This window comes from Leptodactylus fuscus, chromosome 6 (assembly GCF_031893055.1).
Source record: "Leptodactylus fuscus isolate aLepFus1 chromosome 6, aLepFus1.hap2, whole genome shotgun sequence".
NCBI lineage: Eukaryota > Metazoa > Chordata > Amphibia > Anura > Leptodactylidae > Leptodactylus > Leptodactylus fuscus.
The window spans coordinates 36561080-36582817 of record NC_134270.1 but is presented as its reverse complement, the minus strand read 5'-3'; the positions used below and the strand labels follow the sequence as shown (position 1 = coordinate 36582817).

The window sequence follows — 21738 nt, the reverse complement described above, 5'->3', positions numbered from 1 at the left end:
ACTGGCTACTCTGATTGGTCAATGTCAGACTGTGTAAGGACACCCCCCCCCCCCCAACTGGTAACACCCAGATGTCAATTTATTCCTAAATATCTAGGAGTAATAATAGAGGAACCACATAATGCAGAGATATGAAAAATATTCCCCAAAATTGTCATTTCATAGGGAAGTATTTACTAAGGAGAAGTGATGGATACTCTAAAAAAAAAAAAAAGTGTCCATGACCCACCATCAAAGAAATAATTGCGTTCTGTCTTTATTGATTGGGCGCGTTCGCATCTTTGTCCGGTGCAGCCTGTCATAACTTACATAACCATCCTTATTTTTTTTCCGTATACTGCTACCTATGAAGGCGATGAACATTCGTACTTGGATCCCATTACTGGAGGTACCTTGCCACTTCATTAAAGTGACCTATTGCACTTTCTCCTTGCCTTGTGCCACAGTTATGGATGATGCCACCCACATCTTAGTTGTGAGGAAGTAGAAGCAATGGAGCGGTGACAGGAGTAGGATGATGCCAGAGGCTGGTGCGACAGGTTGAGTGAGTTTGGGAGGGGGTGAGGACAGGATTGAAATTACCTGGGAGGGAGGAGAGCAGGGATGCTTCTTGGGACAGGAAAGAAGGCAGGCAACACTTGAGACAGAAAAGAGGACAACTTGTGCCTGGGACAGAGAAGAGGGAGGAATAAAAGGGCTGGTACGAACTGGAACACAAAAGAGACGCACTTTATCTCGTACCAAGAAGAGGACATAAGCTAAAGCCGTACCTGGGAAAACAAATAGGAGTGCCATTATAATACAGATACATTCGATACAAGTATCACCTGGGATAGAAGGATCACTGTCGCAAAGGAGAGGCCAGAAGTATTCTTAAACTTATCTGAGGCATGCAGGTATTAAGAAAAGAAGCAATTCAAGTGCAATAAGTAGTACTTGAGCATTCAGCGATTCAGGTGTAGTCCGAAACATTAGGAACAACTGAGATGACCCATTCTCTTCTTATCTGATCTTCTCAACTTCATTAATGGACAACACTCCGGTAAGTAGTTGACCTACAAATTACCATTAACTTGTGCTTGCACCCGGCCTTACAACCTGCTCCTACATAGCAGATGACCCTAATATAAGAGTCGTGAACGATAGAATAAGCAAAGGCAAAGAATAAGGAGGCAAAACTGTGGTCGTGCGATTTTTGTTTTTTTATGTATTTGCTTGCATGTTAGTTTTGTTACGACAAGGCCCTGATATCAGTCTTTATATACATCATTGTGCCAACCTCAGGCTCCATTACCAGATCTGACCCTTGAAGACTCCTACCATCCTCAGTAAGAGTCTTTTATGTATGAAGATAAATTTGATCGTCAATAAAATGTCTTTGATGTTCAAAAGACATGCATTTATATATTACAGTAACCATATGTTTTTGTCATTTTGACCACTTCTGAGTTTCTTTGGTTTTCTTCCCATCTTATCTGCCTGCATGCATGAGGATACCACTAACAAATGATCATTTTGAGGGTACGATAAAATATCCAGCCAGTGACAAGCAAGGGAAATCTTGTTGGTTGCATAACTGTTGCACTTATTTGGTCAGTGGCGTAACTACCACCATAGCAGCAGAGGCAGCAGCCACAGGGCCCAGGACATTAGGGGCCCGGTGACAGCCGCTACCGATGCTATCATTATACTCAGGGGTCTTTTCGGACCCCTGAGTATAATGATTGGCGGACCGGGAGAGGTAAGAAACATAAAAAAACACTGTTACTTACCTCTCCACGATCCTGCCAGGCCTTCTTCTTTGTTGTCTGACGTCTCTAACGTCACATGAACCCGGCCTGCGTCCCAGGTCATGTGATGTCCGACGTCATTGAAGAAGGCCAACAGCGGAGAAGACAGCGTAGGAGCCAGGGGACAGGTAAAAACAGCAGTTTTTTATGTTTTTATTCCCACGGGTCTCCGATTATTATACTCTGGGTCTGAAAAGACCCCAGAGTATAATAATTGTTTATGGGTGTCCACAGTGGAACATAATACTGTGTGCAGAGGCAACTAAGGGGGATAATACTGTGTGCAGGGGCCACTATTAGGGATAATACTGTGTGCAGGGGCCACTAAGGGACATAATACTGTGTGCAGGGGCCACTATGGGGATAATACTGTGTGCAGGGGTCACTATGGGGCATAATAGAACGCGCAGGAATGCGTAGGAGAGGGTCGGTCGAGGTCTTCAGTTCGGTTGGGTGGGGGGCCATGTCTAAAGTTCGCCATGGGGCCCCGCCATTCCTAGTTACGCCACTGTATTTGGTCAAGGATACCCAATAATCGCTCAATGTGAAAGGCCATATGGATGAAACATAACAGTGTCAGGTACTTGTTGTTGTCAGGGTGTTTCCCAGAAATGTTCTGTTGTCAATCTGGTTTACTATACAGTAAATATGACTTACGTGCTAGAGATTGATGTTACGTCTAGAGATTGATGTATATAATAGATATTTCTGATGAATCTAAGCTACGGTATTCCCATCTTAGACATTTATGACAAATCCTATAGTCAATAACTGATAGATGCTGGTTCAGCTTCTTAGACTCCAGAACAAATCGTGAGCTTTTCCGGCCTGGTGATGTGGCCTTTGAGAATAGAGAGGAGGCCATACATCCCTGACACTCTTCACTTACTTCTACAGAAGTCTATCTGAACATGCCCTAAATATCTGCGATGGAAACACCGCGATAAGAAAACACGCAAGAAGATTTCAGATAGAGTTGAAATCAGGACAAGCTGCCAATGACAGTGGGAAAGTACCAGAAATGCAGGACTGTCCTGCTGAATCTGGGATGGTTGTGTGCTGCCATAAAAATGAAAGTGCTGTCAGGAGTATTCACTCGAAAACTCCAGGTCTACCCTGTTTTAGGCGCATTCTGGGTGCACACACTATGTGAAAACCTAACCTCAAACTCAGCTAAGATTGTACAGGTGCCCAGTCATATTCATAAGGAGTTCAGGCCAGCTCACCTGAATAGTATTCCACAGGTGCACAGATGTGCTAGGGAGCACAATATTCACAGACAAGTCCAGAATCCAGTTTTCAAAACTTTAAAACCTTGGATTTTTGTTACTAAAATGCACCATAGTGTGACCGAGTTGACCCTGGTCATATTTTCCAGTGCTCATTCATAAGAATAGTTCTTCTGCACCTGATATTGTGAGCGCCGAGTAGGTGGAGATGACTAGTTGGATATGTACTTTTTATATATTTGTGTAGGATATAGCTGGTTGGCGGTGATACAATATCCACAGCAGTTTTCTCATTTGTACTGTAATTATAGGATCAACATAACTTTTGTAATGAGTCGACTTTAGTTAGCGGTCAGGCAGAACTAATACTAATCTCCTGTGTGTCCTTGGTATTACCGAAAACTGGCTGTACAGTTCATGTCGACTGTCTGGTATAGAGGTATAACATGCTCTGCTAACCCAATATCTCATAATGTACTATAGATGAGGAGGAATAAAGTATGAGATTCTTTCCCCCAGACACTGCCCAAACTCACAAGTCACATTTGTAGAAACACTTGCCGAATTTCTCAACTTGGAGCTCAAGCTACAGATGTGTCCACCATTTCCTTTCTTCTTGGCCAGATGTGTACAGATACTGTACATTTGTGATGAGATAGAATGACATTTTATGATATTGTATCACAAAGTGATATGCAATTTGTACAGCAACTTGAGATGAAATCAGTGTTTCCACATTTTTGTGTGGTTTAGACTTGTGATCTAAATCCAAACTTACCAGTCTTAGTAAATTCCATCTATTTTTTTATATCAGTTGCCTGCAGTGTTAAAGGGTTTTCTAGCTTCTTGATATATTTCTATCCTCAGGATAGATCTACAATATCAGATCGGTGAGGGTCCCACAGCCAGCACCCTCACCAATCTGCTTCTGGTTTCTTCCAGTTTGTAGTTCAGTTAGCGGCAGCTGCAGGTACAGCTTATTGGTGGATCCCTGTTGGAAATCCATAAATAAATGAACATAGCACAAGGCATACTCTAATTTTACAATACAAGGGAACCCAAGCATGTAGTTAGGCTCTCCTTCATCTGGGGCAAAAATTCAGTTTACGCGGTCTGGCCATGGCAGCAGGGTGTAACTAGGAATGGCGGGGCCCCAAGGTGAATATTTGACATGGGGCTTTTCCAGCCTCTTGGCCCCCCTCCCCCGCACAAACCACATTCCTGCACACACTATTATGCCCCACAGCGGCCCTTACACACACCATTATGCGCAATAGTGGCTCTTGTTACTTACCTCTCCCTGGCTCCGGCGCACTTCGCGCAGATCTCTTCAATGTTGGACCAGACGTCACCTGACCCAGGCCGGCATCGCAACACATAATGACGCTGGCTTGGGCCATGTGATGTCTGTGATGTCACTAAACAGGCCTGAAGCCTGTCGGAACACAGAAGAGGTAAGTAATACTGTTGTCTCACCTCACCTGGGCCTCCGATCGTTATGCTCCGGGGTCTGAAAAGAGTCGTGAGTATATTGATAGCAGTGTTAACGATCCCTGCTCCTAATCACAGCCGCCTCTGCAAAAGAGGAAGTGCAGGCGGCCGTGAGCAGGAGGGAGGATCAGTAAGTAACTAAGGCTAATTACCTGCTGGGGTTTCTCCAGCAGATAACAGACTATTAAAAAAAAAAAAAACATCAGGGGCCAGCTGGGCCCCTTAACGTCCCGTTCCTGTGGCTACCGCTGCTACCCCGGTAGTTACACCTCTGCATGGCAGCTTGGTTTTGTTGATGTCACCTTCTCCTGGCTCTTAGTATTCACGGCACATATCTCTCCCACTAGCTGCCCCTTACCCCTGTTAGAGTATTTTCACACAGAATCCAGCTCAAAAAATGCCTCCCAATTATTTCAGTGGGAGTCAATAGCATTTTTTTCCTTTAGCGGATTTATGATCTATCTTCGGGTTGATTCTGCCTTGAAAAACCCATTGAATTCAATGGGAGGTGGAAAAAAAATTGAAATTTTTTAATGTAGTTTTTGATGCAGTTTTTAAAGTGAGGTTTCTAGGTCTGTACAGTGTACTGGAGCAAAAAAGCCCATTAAATAAAAGTGACAAAAACTGCATCATATAAAAAAACGCGTCTTAAAAGCACAAGCAATAAGGATTGTAAGGGGTTCTGCCATTGTGTAGCCACATTTACTGCTGTCATTGTCACCAGCCTAGGTGTAAAAAGATCATTACTGTCCCTTCATAAATGGCTACCCACCATCCAGTCACATTAAAATATAGTCACATAGTATCCAGAGGAGGGCAAAAAAAACCAAACCCATGAAGCTGATACCAGTCCGATAAACAATATAAAACCCTGGATAAATCTGTCTTGACCAAAAGTCTAAAACACATAACCCGTAATATTTTTCTCTTCAAGAAAGGCATCCAGGCCCTCTTTGAACTTGTTTAATGAATTCACCATCACCACTTCCTGGGGCAGAGAGTCCCATAGCCAGGGGTGAACCTTCCCCTTTCGCCGCTCGAGGCGAAGTGCAGAAAGCCGGCCCCCACGGGGGCGTGGCTTAGCGGAGGGGCGGGGCTTAGCGCCGTTCGCCGGCAGAGAGCAGGCCCGGAGACTGCCTGCGCTCTGCCTGAGCGTGCGGGGAGGCTGCCGGAGCAGCGCTGCTCCAGTGGCCTCCCCAAACCACCGCTCCGTGCTAAGCCAGTCCAGGACAGCTTGTCCTGGACTGGCTTAGGTTAGCAAAAATGCCGCCCTCCCTGAGGCCCAGGCATAGCGCCGCCTGAAGCGCTCGCTTCAGGTCGCCTCATGGGAGGTGCGGCGCTGCCCATAGACTCGCTGTTCTTACTGTGAAGAATCCCCTTCTATGTTTCTGGTGAAACTTTCTCTCCTCCAGACGTAGTGGATGTTCCCTTGTCACTGGCGTAGGAGTAAAAAGATCATTGGAAAGTTCTTTGTATTGTCCCTTCATGTATTTGTACATTGTTGGCAGATCTCTCTGTAGAAATTTTCACTCTAAACTCAATAACCCTAAGTTTGTTCCTATGTCTTTGTACTCCAATCCTCCCCTTTCTCAAAGTATATTGGTTGCCTTTCTCTGCTCTCTCTAGTTCACTTATGTCTTTCTTGTATACTGGGGCCCAAAATTGTGCACAATGGTCTAAGTGTGGCCGTACCAGTGATTTGTATAGAAGCATAACTATGTTCTTGTCATGAGCGTCTATGCCTCTATTGTTTCATAGGTTTAGAAGTAGAAGAATTCTTTACCAACTTGGTCCATCTGAGTAGTAGGAGGTCAGAGACAATGCACCCCAGGCATCAATGTAACTTGCATTTTCCACAACCCAGTGGAGTAGATCGGAGGATGGGAGTAGTAGTGGCGTAGGCTGTGTCACCTGCTAGACCAAACACACTCCACATGCACCCCAATCCCTCTCCAGGGACGGACACAGTCGAACGGGGGTCTTGCAGCTCTACCGGATGATGATGGTAGTAATAGTATTCCCTCAGGGCACTTCTAGTTTGGAGAAGGGACCTCTCCTCTCTGAGCTGGTGTGGTGGTGTTCAGAAGGGCACGACTCAGTCCAGGTGTGCAGTGAAAGCCATGTAACTGTTTATTAACTCAGTTAAACAAGCAGCAGCTTGCATATGGGGGTAGTACACAGTCCAATCCACCTGCCTTGGTTAAAGGAGGCTGCTCAGAGGTGTTACAGGCTTGGTGATAAAAGTCCACAACTACTCTTCCTCTCATGCCACTCCTCACCTAAGATGTTTGGGGTTGTAGTGAAGCAAGGAGTCCTGACAGGGATCTGGTTCTCTGAATACTAGGCTCAAATGAGTTTCTCCTGTCAGGATCCTCCGTTGCTCCTCCTGACACGGCTGGCAAATGTTCTTTCAGAGATGCACAGAATTATTCCCCGTCTCAGGGCTGTCTCTGGATGAGCCTTGGGTGTAAATGTTCCTCCTAGAGGCTGTACTGGCATCCATTGAGCTCCAGTCCTGGTCTTCCTCCGGCACAGCCCAGCAGGAACTGTGCAGGGTGACTACTAGCACTAGACTAGCCTTCAACGGTTGTCAGGGAGACTATAGTCTTCCTACAACCCCATCCCATGGCCTGTTATTGGCCAGGGCTGAACCAAGGCATGGGAAAAGCTGCATAACAAATACATGTAACACGGAACATAGAAGATGGGACATACCAACATAACCTGGAGGCACAACAGACAAACAACAAAAATAGCAGCACTCCAGGATGCTGCACATTAAGGGGGCATTCACACTTGCGCCCATGTCGGCCCGCCAGGTCTCCGTCCTATTCCCCAGGGAAACTGGATAGGAAACGGCTTCCCAGCAGTCAGTTTTAAAACCCATTCATTTCAATGGGTTTTTAAAGCAAATCGCCGATGCAGCCTCTCCGCAGGAAAACCTTTTTTTTTTTGCACGGACACAAAGTCGGACATGCAGGACTTTTCTCTCTGCATGTTTTGTGCAGAGACATCAGGGGTTACATGGCCATGCTGTAGCTTAGTCTATTACTATCATCTATATACTCTTATTATTTTTGTATTATTTTCTATATTGAGCTCACATCCCCAAAGCGTCTTGTTGTATGGCTGCAGGATCCTGAATATTGTGTTAACCAGTGTTACAAAATTGTTTGACCATGGTAGTGGTACAGATATAAGAACTGTGAAATATAACTGCACAACATGCATGGCATGGAAATTGTAATGCGACTAACACTTGTTTGGCGACTGCTATATCTGTAACATTTGCATTGTGGAAATTCTGAGGAGGTGCCGGGTATGTTTGTCTCAGGTAGGCAGAATATCTCACCCGCAGCAGATTGTTATCTCTGCACCATAGCAGTTATTTATAAGGTGTGAAACAAGTGGGCATAGACGGCTGCAAACATCTTCTTTCATGTCTCTTGTCATCTCTGTCTGATCTTACAATACAAAATATCAAATGCCCTGGTCCCTGGACTGTTAGGTCTCAAGATGGCTGCCGTCATAGGATTTACCCACTTTTTTTTAACTGTTTGTGTGTTGTGCAGAAATCTATTCTATATAACAGTGAATGAATACTGTGTACGTGGCAGATACAAGAGATTCCGTGTTTACTACCTAGCATCAGGAACAAAGTGAAATGAGAATCTATGCCAGTCAGGAACTAGTGTAGGTTTCCTGTATAATAGAAAGCTGTCATGAGTTCTAATAAATATGTTGGGCTGACGTGTCCCTGCAAAGGTTCGCCCACATTCGTGAAAAATGGCGAGCAGCATTATCACACATCTACGCCAGAAAACAGGTATCGTAGTATCGATAAATCTCCTACTGAGTTATTCCTAGTGTAAGACCTGAGGGGGTAGTAAATTAATCATAGAGTCAAAGAACATGGAAGCTAGGGGGCAGCCATAGGATTGCATTGGATTTGGGACAATTGCCTGGCATCACTGTAAACTGCATTTAGCGCTCAATATGTAAGAGGACAATCTTGGGAAGACCACTTTAACACTTTTGCGCTTTTGGAAGTAAGGCTAGGTTCACAGTACCATTATTTAATGTCCGTTGCTGTCATCCATCAGAGAATGACTGCAACAGACATTACAGGTGGCCTGCACTCACCCCAATATAAAAAAATATGACCGCAGCTTTCTTCTATCTTCTTCATTCTGTCATGTTTCTCATATTGCTGATGGAAGAAAAAATTGACAAAGGAAAGAAGATAGAAGACTGCTTCCGCCATGTTGTGTACATTAGTGTCCATGGGAATGGACACAGAACGAGGGGGCCTTCACAGCAATGTACATTGATAACTGTACTGTGAACATAGCCAAGCTGTACATCCATTTTAGCACTGTGTTTCTGCCAGTAAAGCATTGGCACAAGAGGTACGCCTGTGCCATCTGCAGCAGGGGGGGTGTAAAATCACATTTTCGAGTAAAAGTGGCTTGTCCTAAATTATTTGACTTTCTTTATGCCAGAAAACTGGCCTATATTGAGCAGTAAATCCCTCCACGGTCTCAGTTTTGACAAGAGTTTTCGTTCTGGGCTAGATTCACACACAGCATTTTGCTGCATTTTTCATGCCATTTTTTTTTATTGTTTTTCATTCTATAAACTATGATAAAAGTAATGTAAAGTCTACAAACAGTACAAGGCATTTTGATTTATACTGTTTTTGTTGATTTTTGGTGTTTTTTCCATAGCACAGCAATTGTGGTTTTGTAACTTCCTGATATGGTCACAGTAATCTGCTGTGTTACTATCTGATCTATGGACATAACGTACACCTTGTGGTTGCGATTTTTGGCGGATTAGTTGGTAACCTTGATCTGTTCACGATGGCTTCCTGTTTAGGAAACGGTTCTCATTGTTATGGCCTAATCTGAACTTTTGATCTTTTAAAAGCTCCAGTATCAAAAGTTTTTCCCCAGATTATAAAGCAGGAAGCGACTATATGGCGGCCTTGTGTAAAATCCCTTCCCTATAGGTATTAAAGCTACATAGAATTTATGTAAACTATAATTAGACACAATGGCTTCAATCTTGATGTTTTGTGGACACCATTATGGAACTGGTATGAATGAAAAGGGAAAGCAACATTTCCTCCATCTACCATTTCCAGTGTCATAAATTTATACCATCCCTATTGTCTATATGAACCTCGTGATTTTAGCCAAATCGGCCAACTATCTAATGCATGTAGGGTCTTCCCGGCTCTCCCAGCAAGACTTGTATTCAGGAAGAACAGTCATTTCCAGGGGTGTTTATCAGGAACTTACTCCACTTCCCCCATTAAGAACACATGTACACTCAGCAGAGTCAAGTATGTATATGAAGATCTCAGGAGGGATAGTCTTTGAAGACAAGTTCTGTCGTATAATAAGAATGTATGGACATACAGGGAGTCTTCTGCTGGGACTCTCCCTAATGAGGTAGATTGGAAAGCGGAAGGGCGGTTGTGCAATATTACATTTCCCTTTCCCAGCAAAATCATCTCAAAGGGATTGTCTCTGTTACAACAACTGTTGTAAAGGGAGTCTATCACCACAACCCAGCATATCAGCCCAGGTCTGCAGATAGATAGGTTAGTGTCACCAGAACCAGCTTATCAACCCAGATCTACAGATAGATAGGTTAGTATCACCAGAACCCAGCATATCACCCTAGATCTACAGATAGATAGGTTAATATCACCAGAACCCAGCATATCAGCCCAGGTCTGCAGATAGATAGGTTAGGGTCACCAGAACCCAGCATATCAGCCCAGGTCTACAGATAGATAGGTTAGGGTCACGAGAATCCAGCATATCAGCCCAGGTCTGCAGATAGATAGGTTAGTATCACCAGAACCCAGCATATCAACCCTGGTCTACAGAGAGATAGGTTAGTATCACCAGAACCAGCATATCACCCCAGATCTACAGATAGATAGGTTAATATCACCAGAACCCAGCTTATCAACCCAGGTCTACAGATAGATAGGTTAGTATCACCAGAACCAGCATATCACCCCAGCCCTGCAGATAGATAGGTTAGTGTCACCAAAACCAGCATATCAACCCAGGTCTACAGATAGATAGGTTAGTATCACCAGAACCAGCATATCACCCCATATCTACACATAGATAGGTTAGTATCACCAGAACCCAGCATATCACCCTAGATCTACAGATAGATAGGTTAATATCACCAGAACTCAGCATATCAATCCAGGTCTACAGATAGATAGGTTAGTATTACCAGAACCCATCATATCACCCCAGGTGTACAGATAGAAAGGTTAGTATCACCAGAACCCAGCATATCACCCCAGGTCTGCAGATAGATAGGTTAGGGTCACTGGAATCAGATTGTGCTTTCCCCATGTGAATTGGTGAGATATTGCTGCAAATAAGCTCTATGGAGCAATGAGGACCTTTTCGCTTTACCTCTTTGGAGCAATGAGAACACCCTCGTTTGCATTTTCACAAAAACTATGACATCTCAGCTGCAGTCACACTGATTCACAATGAGAAATCACTGTTTGACTGTAACCTATCTGCAAGTTTGGGTTAATAAACTGAGCTCTTTACTCATTACTTTCAATGGAGGACGGGGTAACCTAGTGCCATTTCCACTGCCTAGTTCTCTCCTATGGGTGTAATGGATGTAACACTGAAGTCCAAGGTTCCTCTTTTTGCAGTGTTGGAAGACCCCACTTATACTGGGACATTGGCCGAACGCACATAGACTAGCTTTAGGTTTTATGCCTGTGAGTATATTTAGGACTTGTAGTGTATTATATGGTGTTCATGCATTTTACTGAGGCCATAAGGCAATAGGGCAATAAGGTGATAATCGCATCCACCTAAGAGGACTTGTGACGGAGACTGATAAAGTATAACCCACCATGCTGCATCCCCTACCAAAAATCACATCTAAGATCTGGATCTCTGCATTAACACTGCAGTGAAGTCTGCCATGTGCCTGCAGTCTGTGGTTATGCTGGAGTAAATCCAGGATGACTAATCTGTGGTTATATTAACACTGGATACTTTGTTATATGTGCCCAGAGTTTGTGGAGGAAAGCTTTGATTCCTTTATAAAAGAACAGGCTTTGGCACCGTCTCTTGTATACAGGGCATGGCACGTACATTTGCTAATGTGAAGGGATCTACATGTTACGTTTCATAATGTTCAGCCATCATAACAACAATGCCTGATACAATGTAACCAGTAACTGGTCTATCTCTAAGTGCTTGTTCAGATGTTGCACCCCAGCTTAGTATACAGGGTAGTTAAAGAGTAAGTGTTGTTTCAATGTTTTCTTTCCTTGAATCAATAGTATAATAGGGATCGGAAACTTTGTATATTTGTTAACTCCTAGCTTAGCTCTATTTGGTTAAGGACTTCAGTTTCTAATGAAACCAATTCAATACAATACCACACCATGATAAACATAACCCATCAAAGACTGCAATCCACAATACAACCACTAGGTGGCCACACATAGGGACATAGAGCATATCAATTTTTGATGGAATTTTGCTAAATCATGTTGTTGTGAAAAGCTTGTGATAACTTGATGCAGTGGCAATGGGTCCTAATTTCTTACCGATCCCCGTTCCTGCTCAAAGCCACCTCTGCTTCCCCTTATGACCTCCAGAGCACCCCCTAGCAAAGTGATATGGAACGCATGAGGCCCCCCTGGAGGGCAGAAGGGAACGTATAGGCAGTTGTGAGCAGGACAAGGGATTGGTAAGGAAGGTAAACCCCAACAGTTACGGCTATTATTATATTCGGGTTTCTTCTGAGTATCGGAGGCCCAGGGGAGGTAAGTGAACATAATACCCAGTGTTACTCACCTCTCCTGGGATCTGGTAGGACTCCATGCTGTTTTGGGCCATTGTAGTGACGTGATAGACATCATATGGATCAGGCCGGGACCAAGATGCATAATGATGAGATACTCCAGGATGGCATCTCTTACCTTCAAATGTCTTACCCACAACTGAGGTTACACTTACTGTCCTATAGTTTCCAGGGTCACTTTTTAGATGAGTTGTGTACGGCTTCAGTCTGCAGATGTCTAGATGTTAGAAAGTTATAGTCCATGCTGTCAGATAATACTGAGAGTTGTGGCCTCTCAATAGCTGGAAAGCAGATATCGGTGAATGGAGACCAATGATTTAAAGGAGTGTTCCTTGGCACTAGTGATAAGTGTCCTGTAGACTAGTTAGTGACAGGAGGAATTGATGTTGTATATTGGATTATAATCCCAATTCCATCAGGGCCACATAGGACAAAGACATTGCAAAATGTCCCATGTGTTCCTCTGCAAGGTGGGCCACTATGAAAATACTCATATGTGGCTTTGGCGCACCATCAGGTTTCTTTCGGGGTCCCCTCAGCTTTCAATATGTGCATTGTGGGTGAAACCTGCACCAAATATTAACATGCACTGCAAGTTTTGGTCACAACATGTGGATTTAGTCTACAATATCCCAAGTGTAGATTGCAGTCACCGGCGATTTTGTCCCAGCTAACTTACTGCAATTGTGGCATTAGTCGCCTTAACCTTCTGAGTCATATTCTGTCATAGTCAGGAATGTTCCATTAATTATAAACTGTGCTATGGGGACATCCAATTGGTATGGCCCATTTTATAGAGTAGCTGACTGTGCAGGGTTGGAGTAGGTCACCTCCAAATACCAAAGGTACATAAATAACCCCTGGAAAATGTGAACTATAACCAGCTCATGAGAGCTACTACTAAGCTGCAGTACCTCAATACAGCCACTAAACAGAGAATAGTGCTGCTTGGTTATTTGTATAGCAGCTGCTGGGTCCTTAGCATAGGTTATCCATATCAGATCAGTGGAGTCTAAGACCTTGCACCCCCATATTCATTTATATAGGGAAAGAGCTGCATTGTTCCCGTACAGCCACTACACAGTATATGTAGCCTGTTCCTACACTGTATAGAAGTAGCTGAGTGATGGGGATGTCGTGTCAGATCCCCACAAACCTCATATTGATCACCTATCTTAAGGACAGGTCTTCATTTTAAAAAATCTGCCCAGGAACCCCTTTAAATGAAACAATAAACAAGATTTCCCATGATTGTCGAGGCATACCTATCAATGGGACAGACCATGTGGCTGCTATGGGGTCCTGAGAAAAGGGGGCCCAGTCTTAGTTAGACTCACCTCTACAATTGGGGGTAACCAGCTGTGCCTGTCTCCCTCCTCCAAAAACACTACGTTGGTAGCAAGAGGAAAGAGAATGGGTCCAAGCGTCATGGAAAGAAATATGGAGGAGGCCCAGGTTCACAATTGCTATGGGGCACCCACGAAGTTCAGGCCGGCTGCATCTTTTCATCCAATGAGTTCTGATGGATCTATCTGAGAAGTCTGTATCCTATGGTCAAGGCCACATTTTGCAGAAAAACTATGATTCTTTGTTGCAGAATTTTCTTCTTTTTTTTTAATGTAGATTGAGAGCCCCACATAGAGCTCACAATGTACATTTTTTCCCTATCAGTATGTCTTTTTTGGAATATGGGATGGAAATCCATGCAAACACGGGGAGAACATACAAACTCCTTGCAGATGGTTTTCTGCCCTTGGTGGGATTTGAGCACCAGGACTCCAGCACTGCAAGGCTGCAGTGCTAACCACTGAGCCACCGTGTGGCCCCTCTTTGTTGCAGAATTTTCTGTCATAGATGAGCCAAGAGTGATGTCAAAAGGAATGAGAAATATGAAGGAAGCTCGTATACTTCTCCTTCCTGGCTTTGGCCCAAGAAATGCAGCAAAATCAGCACAAACCCAGCTTATGCACAATACGTGGCCTCAGCCTTAGTCAGTTCATGTGCATTCACATCTATAAGCTAGTGCGTACATGTTTATGTTGAATCGGATGGCATTATTAGATTATGCCTCATTTACTTACCTTGTATTGAATATTTGGAAGTATTTCTCTTTCTGGATCACACTGACTAGTTCCTGTGTTACAGCGTTACAACAATGCTCCGTACGCAGGATATCCAGGCTATAATCCACCGAGCAGCTATGGACCCAACTACCAGCCATATACCATACAGCCAGGACCCCCTCCTCCTTCTTATGTGATTACAAGGCCGCGTAAGTATCTTAAACATTGGATCAAAGACATTATTATGTAGCACTGATGGCGGCTGGTTAGCTGGTTAGCCATGATGGAATTTTCCATATGGACAGTGCATCAGATGTGTTGGATTGTGAAGAATGTTGTACTAAAAAAGGGAGGCAGCAAATGGTTTATCTGTTTATCTCATGTATCTAGTGATGTAAATGTTTCATAAACAGAGAAAAAAATTACAGGTTAATAGAAGACGGATAATAATAGTCTCCATAGCAGTAAACATAATAAAGCTTATGCAAACAGATCACCATTTTAATACAGTCCTATGAAAAAGTTTGGGCACCCCTATTAATCTTAATCATTTTTAGTTCTAAATATTTTGGTGTTTGCAACAGCCATTTCAGTTTGATATATCTAATAACTGATGGACACAGTAATATTTCAGGATTGAAATGAGGTTTATTGTACTAACAGAAAATGCGCAATATGCATTAAACCAAAATTTGACCGGTGCAAAAATATGGGCACCTCAACAGAAAAGTGACATTAATATTTAGTACATCCTCCTTTTGCAAAGATAACAGCCTCTAGTCGCTTCCTGTAGCTTTTAATCAGTTCCTGGATCCTGGATGAAGGTATTTTGGACCATTTCTTTCTACAAAACAATTCAAGTTCAGTTAAGTTTGATGGTCGCCGAACATGGACAGCCCGCTCTCAAATGATCTGAAAACAAAGATTGTTCAACATAGTTGTTCAGGGGAAGGATACAAAACGTTGTCTCAGAGATTTAACCTGTCAGTTTCCACTGTGAGGAACATAGTAAGGAAATGGAAGACCACAGGGACAGTTCTTGTTAAGCCCAGAAGTGGCAGGCCAAGAAAAATATCAGAAAGGCAGAGAAGAAGAATGGTGAGAACAGTCAAGGACAATCCACAGACCACCTCCAAAGAGCTGCAGCATCATCTTGCTGCAGATGGTGTCACTGTGCATCGGTCAACTATACAGCGCACTTTGCACAAATAGAAGCTGTATGGGAGAGTGATGAGAAAGAAGCCGTTTCTGCACGTACGCCACAAATAGAGTTGCCTGAGGTATGAAAAAGCACATTTGGACAAGGCAGCTTCATTTTGGAAACAAAAATTGAGTTGTTTGGTTATAAAAAAAAGGCGTTATGCATGGCGTCCAAAAAGAAACAACATTCCAAGAAAAACACATGCTACCCACTGTAAAATTTGGTGGAGGTTCCATCATGCTTTGGGGCTGTGTGGCCAATGCCGGCATCGGGAATCTTGTTAAAGTTGAGAGTCACATGGATTCCACTCAGTATCAGCAGATTCTTGAGAATAATGTTCAAGAATCAGTGACGAAGTTGAAGTTACGCCGGGGATGGATATTTCAGCAAGACAATGATCCAAAACACCGCTCCAAATCCTCAGCCATTCATGCAGAGGAACAATTACAATGTTCTGGAATGGCCATCCCAGTCCCCAGACCTGAATATCATTGAACATCTGTGGGATGATTTGAAGCGGGCTGTCCATGCTCGGCGACCATCTAACTTAACTGAACTTGAATTGTTTGTCCAAAATACCTTCATCCAGGATCCAGGAACTGATTAAAAGCTACAGGAAGCGACTAGAGGCTGTTATCTTTGCAAAAGGAGGATCTACTAAATATTAATGTCACTTTTCTGTTGAGGTGCCCATACTTTTGCACCGGTCAAATTTTGGTTTAATGCATATTGCACATTTTCTGTTAGTACAATAAACCTCATTTCAATCCTGAAATATTACTGTGTCCATCAGTTATTAGATATATCAAACTGAAATGGCTGTTGCAAATACCAAAATATTTAGAACTAAAAATGATTAAGATTAATAGGGGTGCCCAAACTTTTTCATAGGACTGTATATAGTTTCTACTCAAAGTACCAGGCAATATCCATCCACAATGCAAACAGCAACTATTTTCATAAGATATATAATTACAGGATATTCCATATCCATAGGGTAATGGATAGCCATCTGAATAGTGGGGTCCGACCAATGGGATGTCCACATATCAAGAGAATGGTCCTATGTGCCTTGTATAACTCACTGTGGCATCTCTTACTCAAATGCAAAAACTGAATTTCACTGGAGGGAGTAAATGGCTGAAATAAAATAGAACGTTCAATAAAAAAGCTCCACGCGTTTTGCCTAGATTATGCAGGTGAAACGTGTGAGTTTTTGTTATCATTCTATTAATATGTAAGTTTGTGAGTTTGTGTGTTTGGATGTTTGTTCCTCAATCACACAAAAACGGCTGAACAGATTTGAATGAAATTCAGAATATAGATAGATTGTAACCTCGATTAAAATATAGGCTACTTTTTATCCCTATAAATGACACGGCTTCACAACTGTTATGAATTTATGGTCACATACTATATTACACTGCTCCTGCAGCACCTTATCTCAGCCAGGTCTGTTTTCTCTCTGTGTAAACACACGCTAACCCTCAGTGGATGGAGTACATACATTGGCATATTATCTGATCTGCTCCAGGCAGTGCAGACAAACTGACATGGGCAAACACCTTTAATCCAAATTGGCAGTTTGTCAATTTTAAACAAGCCTGGAAAAAGAAAATGTAATTTGTGGCAAACAACGACAGCTATGAAGGTAGCCAGCAGTCACAGAGTTCTCCTCAAGTGGAGCAGGGGGTATCATCGACGCCAACAACACATACATTATATGGCATCGCAGCGAGCTGCTGAGAAGCTGGAACAATCACAGGCACGATGCAAAGAACAACTTCAGTGCCAGGCCAACTTGAGTGCTGCCGAAGCGCTGGAGCAGGCGGATCATCAATACCAACAACACGCTCATTATATGGCATCCCAGCGAGTCTGCTGAGATACTGGAACAATTACGGGCACAGCATTGTTTTAGATTTGGAGTCTATTTTAAGATCATCATTAAAAGTTCTATTTTATTTCAGCCATTTACTCCCTCCAGTGAGACTGTGTGTATTGTACAAATGAAGTGGCGAATCGCACATGCCGCTGTCGTTCTAGTTTGTGGGATTGTACTGAACACTGTGCTGACCACTAAATAAAGTTGGCCATACACATTAGACAAAACTGGGTTGTACCAGCCATCCAACGCATGTATATTAGATGTTTGTCAAGACGGCAGATCTCAGGGGAAGAAATTGATAGGGCAAGTAAGTTAAACTTAGAGGAAGGGAAAACTACATAAAATTATGAAAAGTTTTTGAGTGGTTCTTACTTTTTCCCATTTAACTTTGTTTTTGGGCAAAAATTATCCAAAAACTTAGGCTTATTTTTCCAGACTCAACATTTATCATCTATGCAAAGAGGAAGATGATAAGGCTAGGCTGACATCTGCGTTGGCGTTCCCGTAGGAGACTCCATGTTAAAATTGGCAGAAAGATAAAAGTTTTGCAATGAGGATCTTGCAGTATAAAACTGTCTGAAACTGGATGGAAACCCAATGGGTCCCATTATAGTCTATGGGATCCACATGGTGTCCACTGGTAACCGATTTTTACCATTAGGGTAAGGTTACATGGGGTTTTTTGGACCGGAACCTGAGGTGGAGGCCGCCTCAGGTTCCAGTCCAAAATACAGGTAGCCGCGACTGAATGCCGGTCCAGTCGCACACTCTGCTCCGGATTAGGCCCAATGAATGGGCCTAGTCGGGAGGAGGGAGTATCTTCAGGCTGAATTGCGAGGCGAATCGGCCTGAAAAAGCAGCACTTCGCTTCTTTTTTATTTCAATGGGAGACGTCTTTTTGATCAGGATTTTTAAGCGGATACGGCCTCAAAATCCTGACCAAAAAAACCCCGTTTTAACTTACCCTTAGACTTGGAGCAGCAGCTTGCATGAATGTCTTCCAAGCCATCCAAGCCCTTCATAAATGTGGAGGAACAATGAAAGGAACATGAGAACTCAGATTACTAGGCCTACCTTTACCGGTATAGATGTACCAATTTGGAGGACAGGCAACAACGTTGATCATTGCTATAAGGATAACTCTCTATGTCCTTAGTGCTACCCATAGGCCGCAGACACGTACTTACACTTCATAAAAGCTTTCATAATTTCTGAGCCATAATATCCCATCCAATGGAAAACCTATAACAATATAATAAGGTACACATTGTCTTCATTATTCTAAAGTGTGAAGACATTATGTAACTTCTGCAAGAAGCCGGCTGTCATTAATTATAAATAGTGAGAAATAATTACATGGGCGCACGCAGGACATACCGATTCTATCTCCATGCTTCAGATAGAAGGATAGCCCATATATTATATGGGAGGTTTACTAGAATAATATAGGCTCCAGTATAACTGCTGAGCTTGTATTACGTAACATTATATAGTGCCTATGAGCTAAAACATCCCCCTCTTATGGCACAATGCCACCTAGAGGTTAGTCCTTGCAGATTAGGTTGGAACACAGGTGTGAGCCGAGCATCATTATGAATACAGCTCTGAGATATGCTGAGAGTTGTAAAGAATCAATACATAGTAAGATACTGCACTTTTAGAGTAAATCTCTTACATGTCTCATCTAATCTTATGTATTTTCAGCTTCCAACAAGTTGCCATTTTCCTTCTTTTCAAACCGTAGTTCCACCATCTTTGCGATTCTTGTAATAATCGTTGCGCTCATTGGGATTGGTCTCATCACCGCATGTGAGTACATTTTACCGTGTGTTATCCTCTGTCCAGTTGTGTTAAATTCTAATACACAGTCCAGTAAAATTAATGTGACCAATTGTCAAAATCCAGAATAACCACCTTTGGCAGAGCGGACCGCTGCGAGACGTGCAGGAACAGAGGGGATATTGTGATGATGGTCACTGGGATGTTGAGCCATGCCGACTCCAGTGCCGTGGCCAGCTGCGCTAGGTTACGTGGTTGAGCATCCATGGCGCCAACAACCCGATCGAGGTGGTCCCACAGATTCTCAATTGGGTTCAAGTCCGTGGAATTTGTTGGCCAAGGGAGTACGGTAAACTCATCCTGGTGCTCCTCGAACCACGCACGTACACTGCGAGCTTTATGACACGTCACATTGTCCTGCTGGTAGATGCCGTCATCCTTAGGAAAAACAATTCTCATGCAGGGGTGAACATGGTCTGCAAGGATAGATCTATACTTGTGTTGATCCATCGTGCCTTCCACCATGATGAGTACACCCAGATGGCTGATGACACGTGCCTTCTGCCATTGGTTATTTAACGTTCACGTCAAAAGTGGGTGGTGGTCACATTAATATGACTGGACTGTGTACCAACCACTGTAGGTAGACACTGACGTTCCATGGAATGGCAGAATATAACATGTACTATCTTGTAACCAATGATACACATTATATACAGCCTTCATTCTGCAATCACATTCTCCTGTATCCACTTATCACTTGTCTTAGTCACTGACTCCATTGTTGCTTGTGTATTTCACTTTCCCCTGGAAACAAGCAAAACCTAAGCACACCCAAACTCCTGGGATTTCTAAAGTGAAAAGAATAGCAGTAGATGAATATGTCGTCCACACCCTATTGGCACATGGAAGAACAAAAGTGAATGTTTCCTGCAAATCCTGTTTGTCACATTCGTCACTTTAGAGATATGAATTGATTAATTTGCCAATAATGTCAATGAAATGCAATGTTACTAGATGGGGGATGCTAAGGTCATGCGACATGCTACTTACTAGTCAGACCCCATCACTTTATGTATAGAGGGCTTCAATGTATTTCTGACATGAGCGTATCACATTCATATTTACATAGTATGTCAATGTAGCCAGGAGCTAAGCGCTCCAACAAGCAATCCATCCTGGCAGCCGCCACGTACTGAGCTCTAGGTGACCGGATATTAACAAGGATTATGTCAATGTGTACTCAGTGATTGTAAATACATTCATGTTATCTTGCAGAGCTCCTTTATGGGTCTATGTGGCCTGCAAATGATAACTATGGCTGATACTTCACTGCAATACAACCCTTCGTAATGTGCCGATGGCCACTAGCAATCACTCAAGATCCATTATCAATTATTAGAATCCTTCATGATTCATTAAGATCTGTCACAGTCCCTAATGTTCCATTAGAATCAATTACAATGCTTCAGGATCCATTATGATCTGTTACAATCCCTCATGATCCATTATGATCTGTTACAGTCCTTCATATTCCATTATGATCTGTTACAGTCCTTCATATTACATTATGATCTGTTACAGTCCTTCATATTCCATTACAATCTGTTACAATCCCTCATGATCCATTATAATTTGTTACAATCCTTCATGATCCGTTATGATCTGTTACAATCCTTCATGATCCATTATGATCTGTTACAATCCCTCATGATCCATTATGATCTGTTACAATCCTTCATGATTCATTATGATCTGTTACAATCCTTCATGATCCATTATGATCTGTTACAATCCTTCATATTCCATTATGATGTTACAATCCCTCATGATCCATTATGGTCTGTTACAATCCTTCATGATCCATTATGATCTGTTACAATCCCTCATGATCCATTATGATCTGTTACAATACTTTATATTCCATTATGATCTGTTACAGTACTTCATATTCCATTGTGATCTGTTACAATCCTTCATGATCCATTATGATCTGTTACAATCCCTCATGATCCATTATGATTTGTTACAATTCCTCATGATCCATTATGATCTGTTACAATCCTTCACGATCCATTATGATCTGTTAAATCCTTCATGATCCGTTATGATCTGTTACAATCCTTCATGATCCATTATGATCTGTTACAATCCTTCATGATCCGTTATGATTTGTTACAATCCCTCATGATCCATTCTGATCTGTTACAATTCCTCCTCTCTACCAAGAACTGTTACTATAATCCTTCATGATCTATTATCTACTAAGACCCCCATGGTCTATTATGGTAACAGATTCAGTATAATTTTCCATTACACACTATGATCTCGTTTTTGCACAGAAACTTGATGGATTGTCAAGTTTGTAATGCAAGAATGAACAGAACATAAGCCATGCAGTATAATGTGATGTCCTCCAACT

At 42.7% G+C, this 21738-nt stretch overlaps 1 protein-coding gene across 1 annotated transcript in view; it reads left to right on the top strand.

Annotated features, from left to right (window-relative positions):
- Positions 1–822: 822 nt before the first annotated feature.
- The window catches only part of TMPRSS13 (transmembrane serine protease 13), a 37133-nt gene continuing 16217 nt past the window's right edge, over positions 823–21738 (top strand). The window contains exons 1-3 of the mRNA XM_075279748.1: positions 823–1042; positions 14531–14657; positions 19242–19346. Coding sequence (XP_075135849.1) covers positions 1028–1042; positions 14531–14657; positions 19242–19346 — 247 coding nt within the window. The 5' untranslated portion in view covers positions 823–1027. The remainder of the gene's footprint in view (positions 1043–14530; positions 14658–19241; positions 19347–21738) is intronic.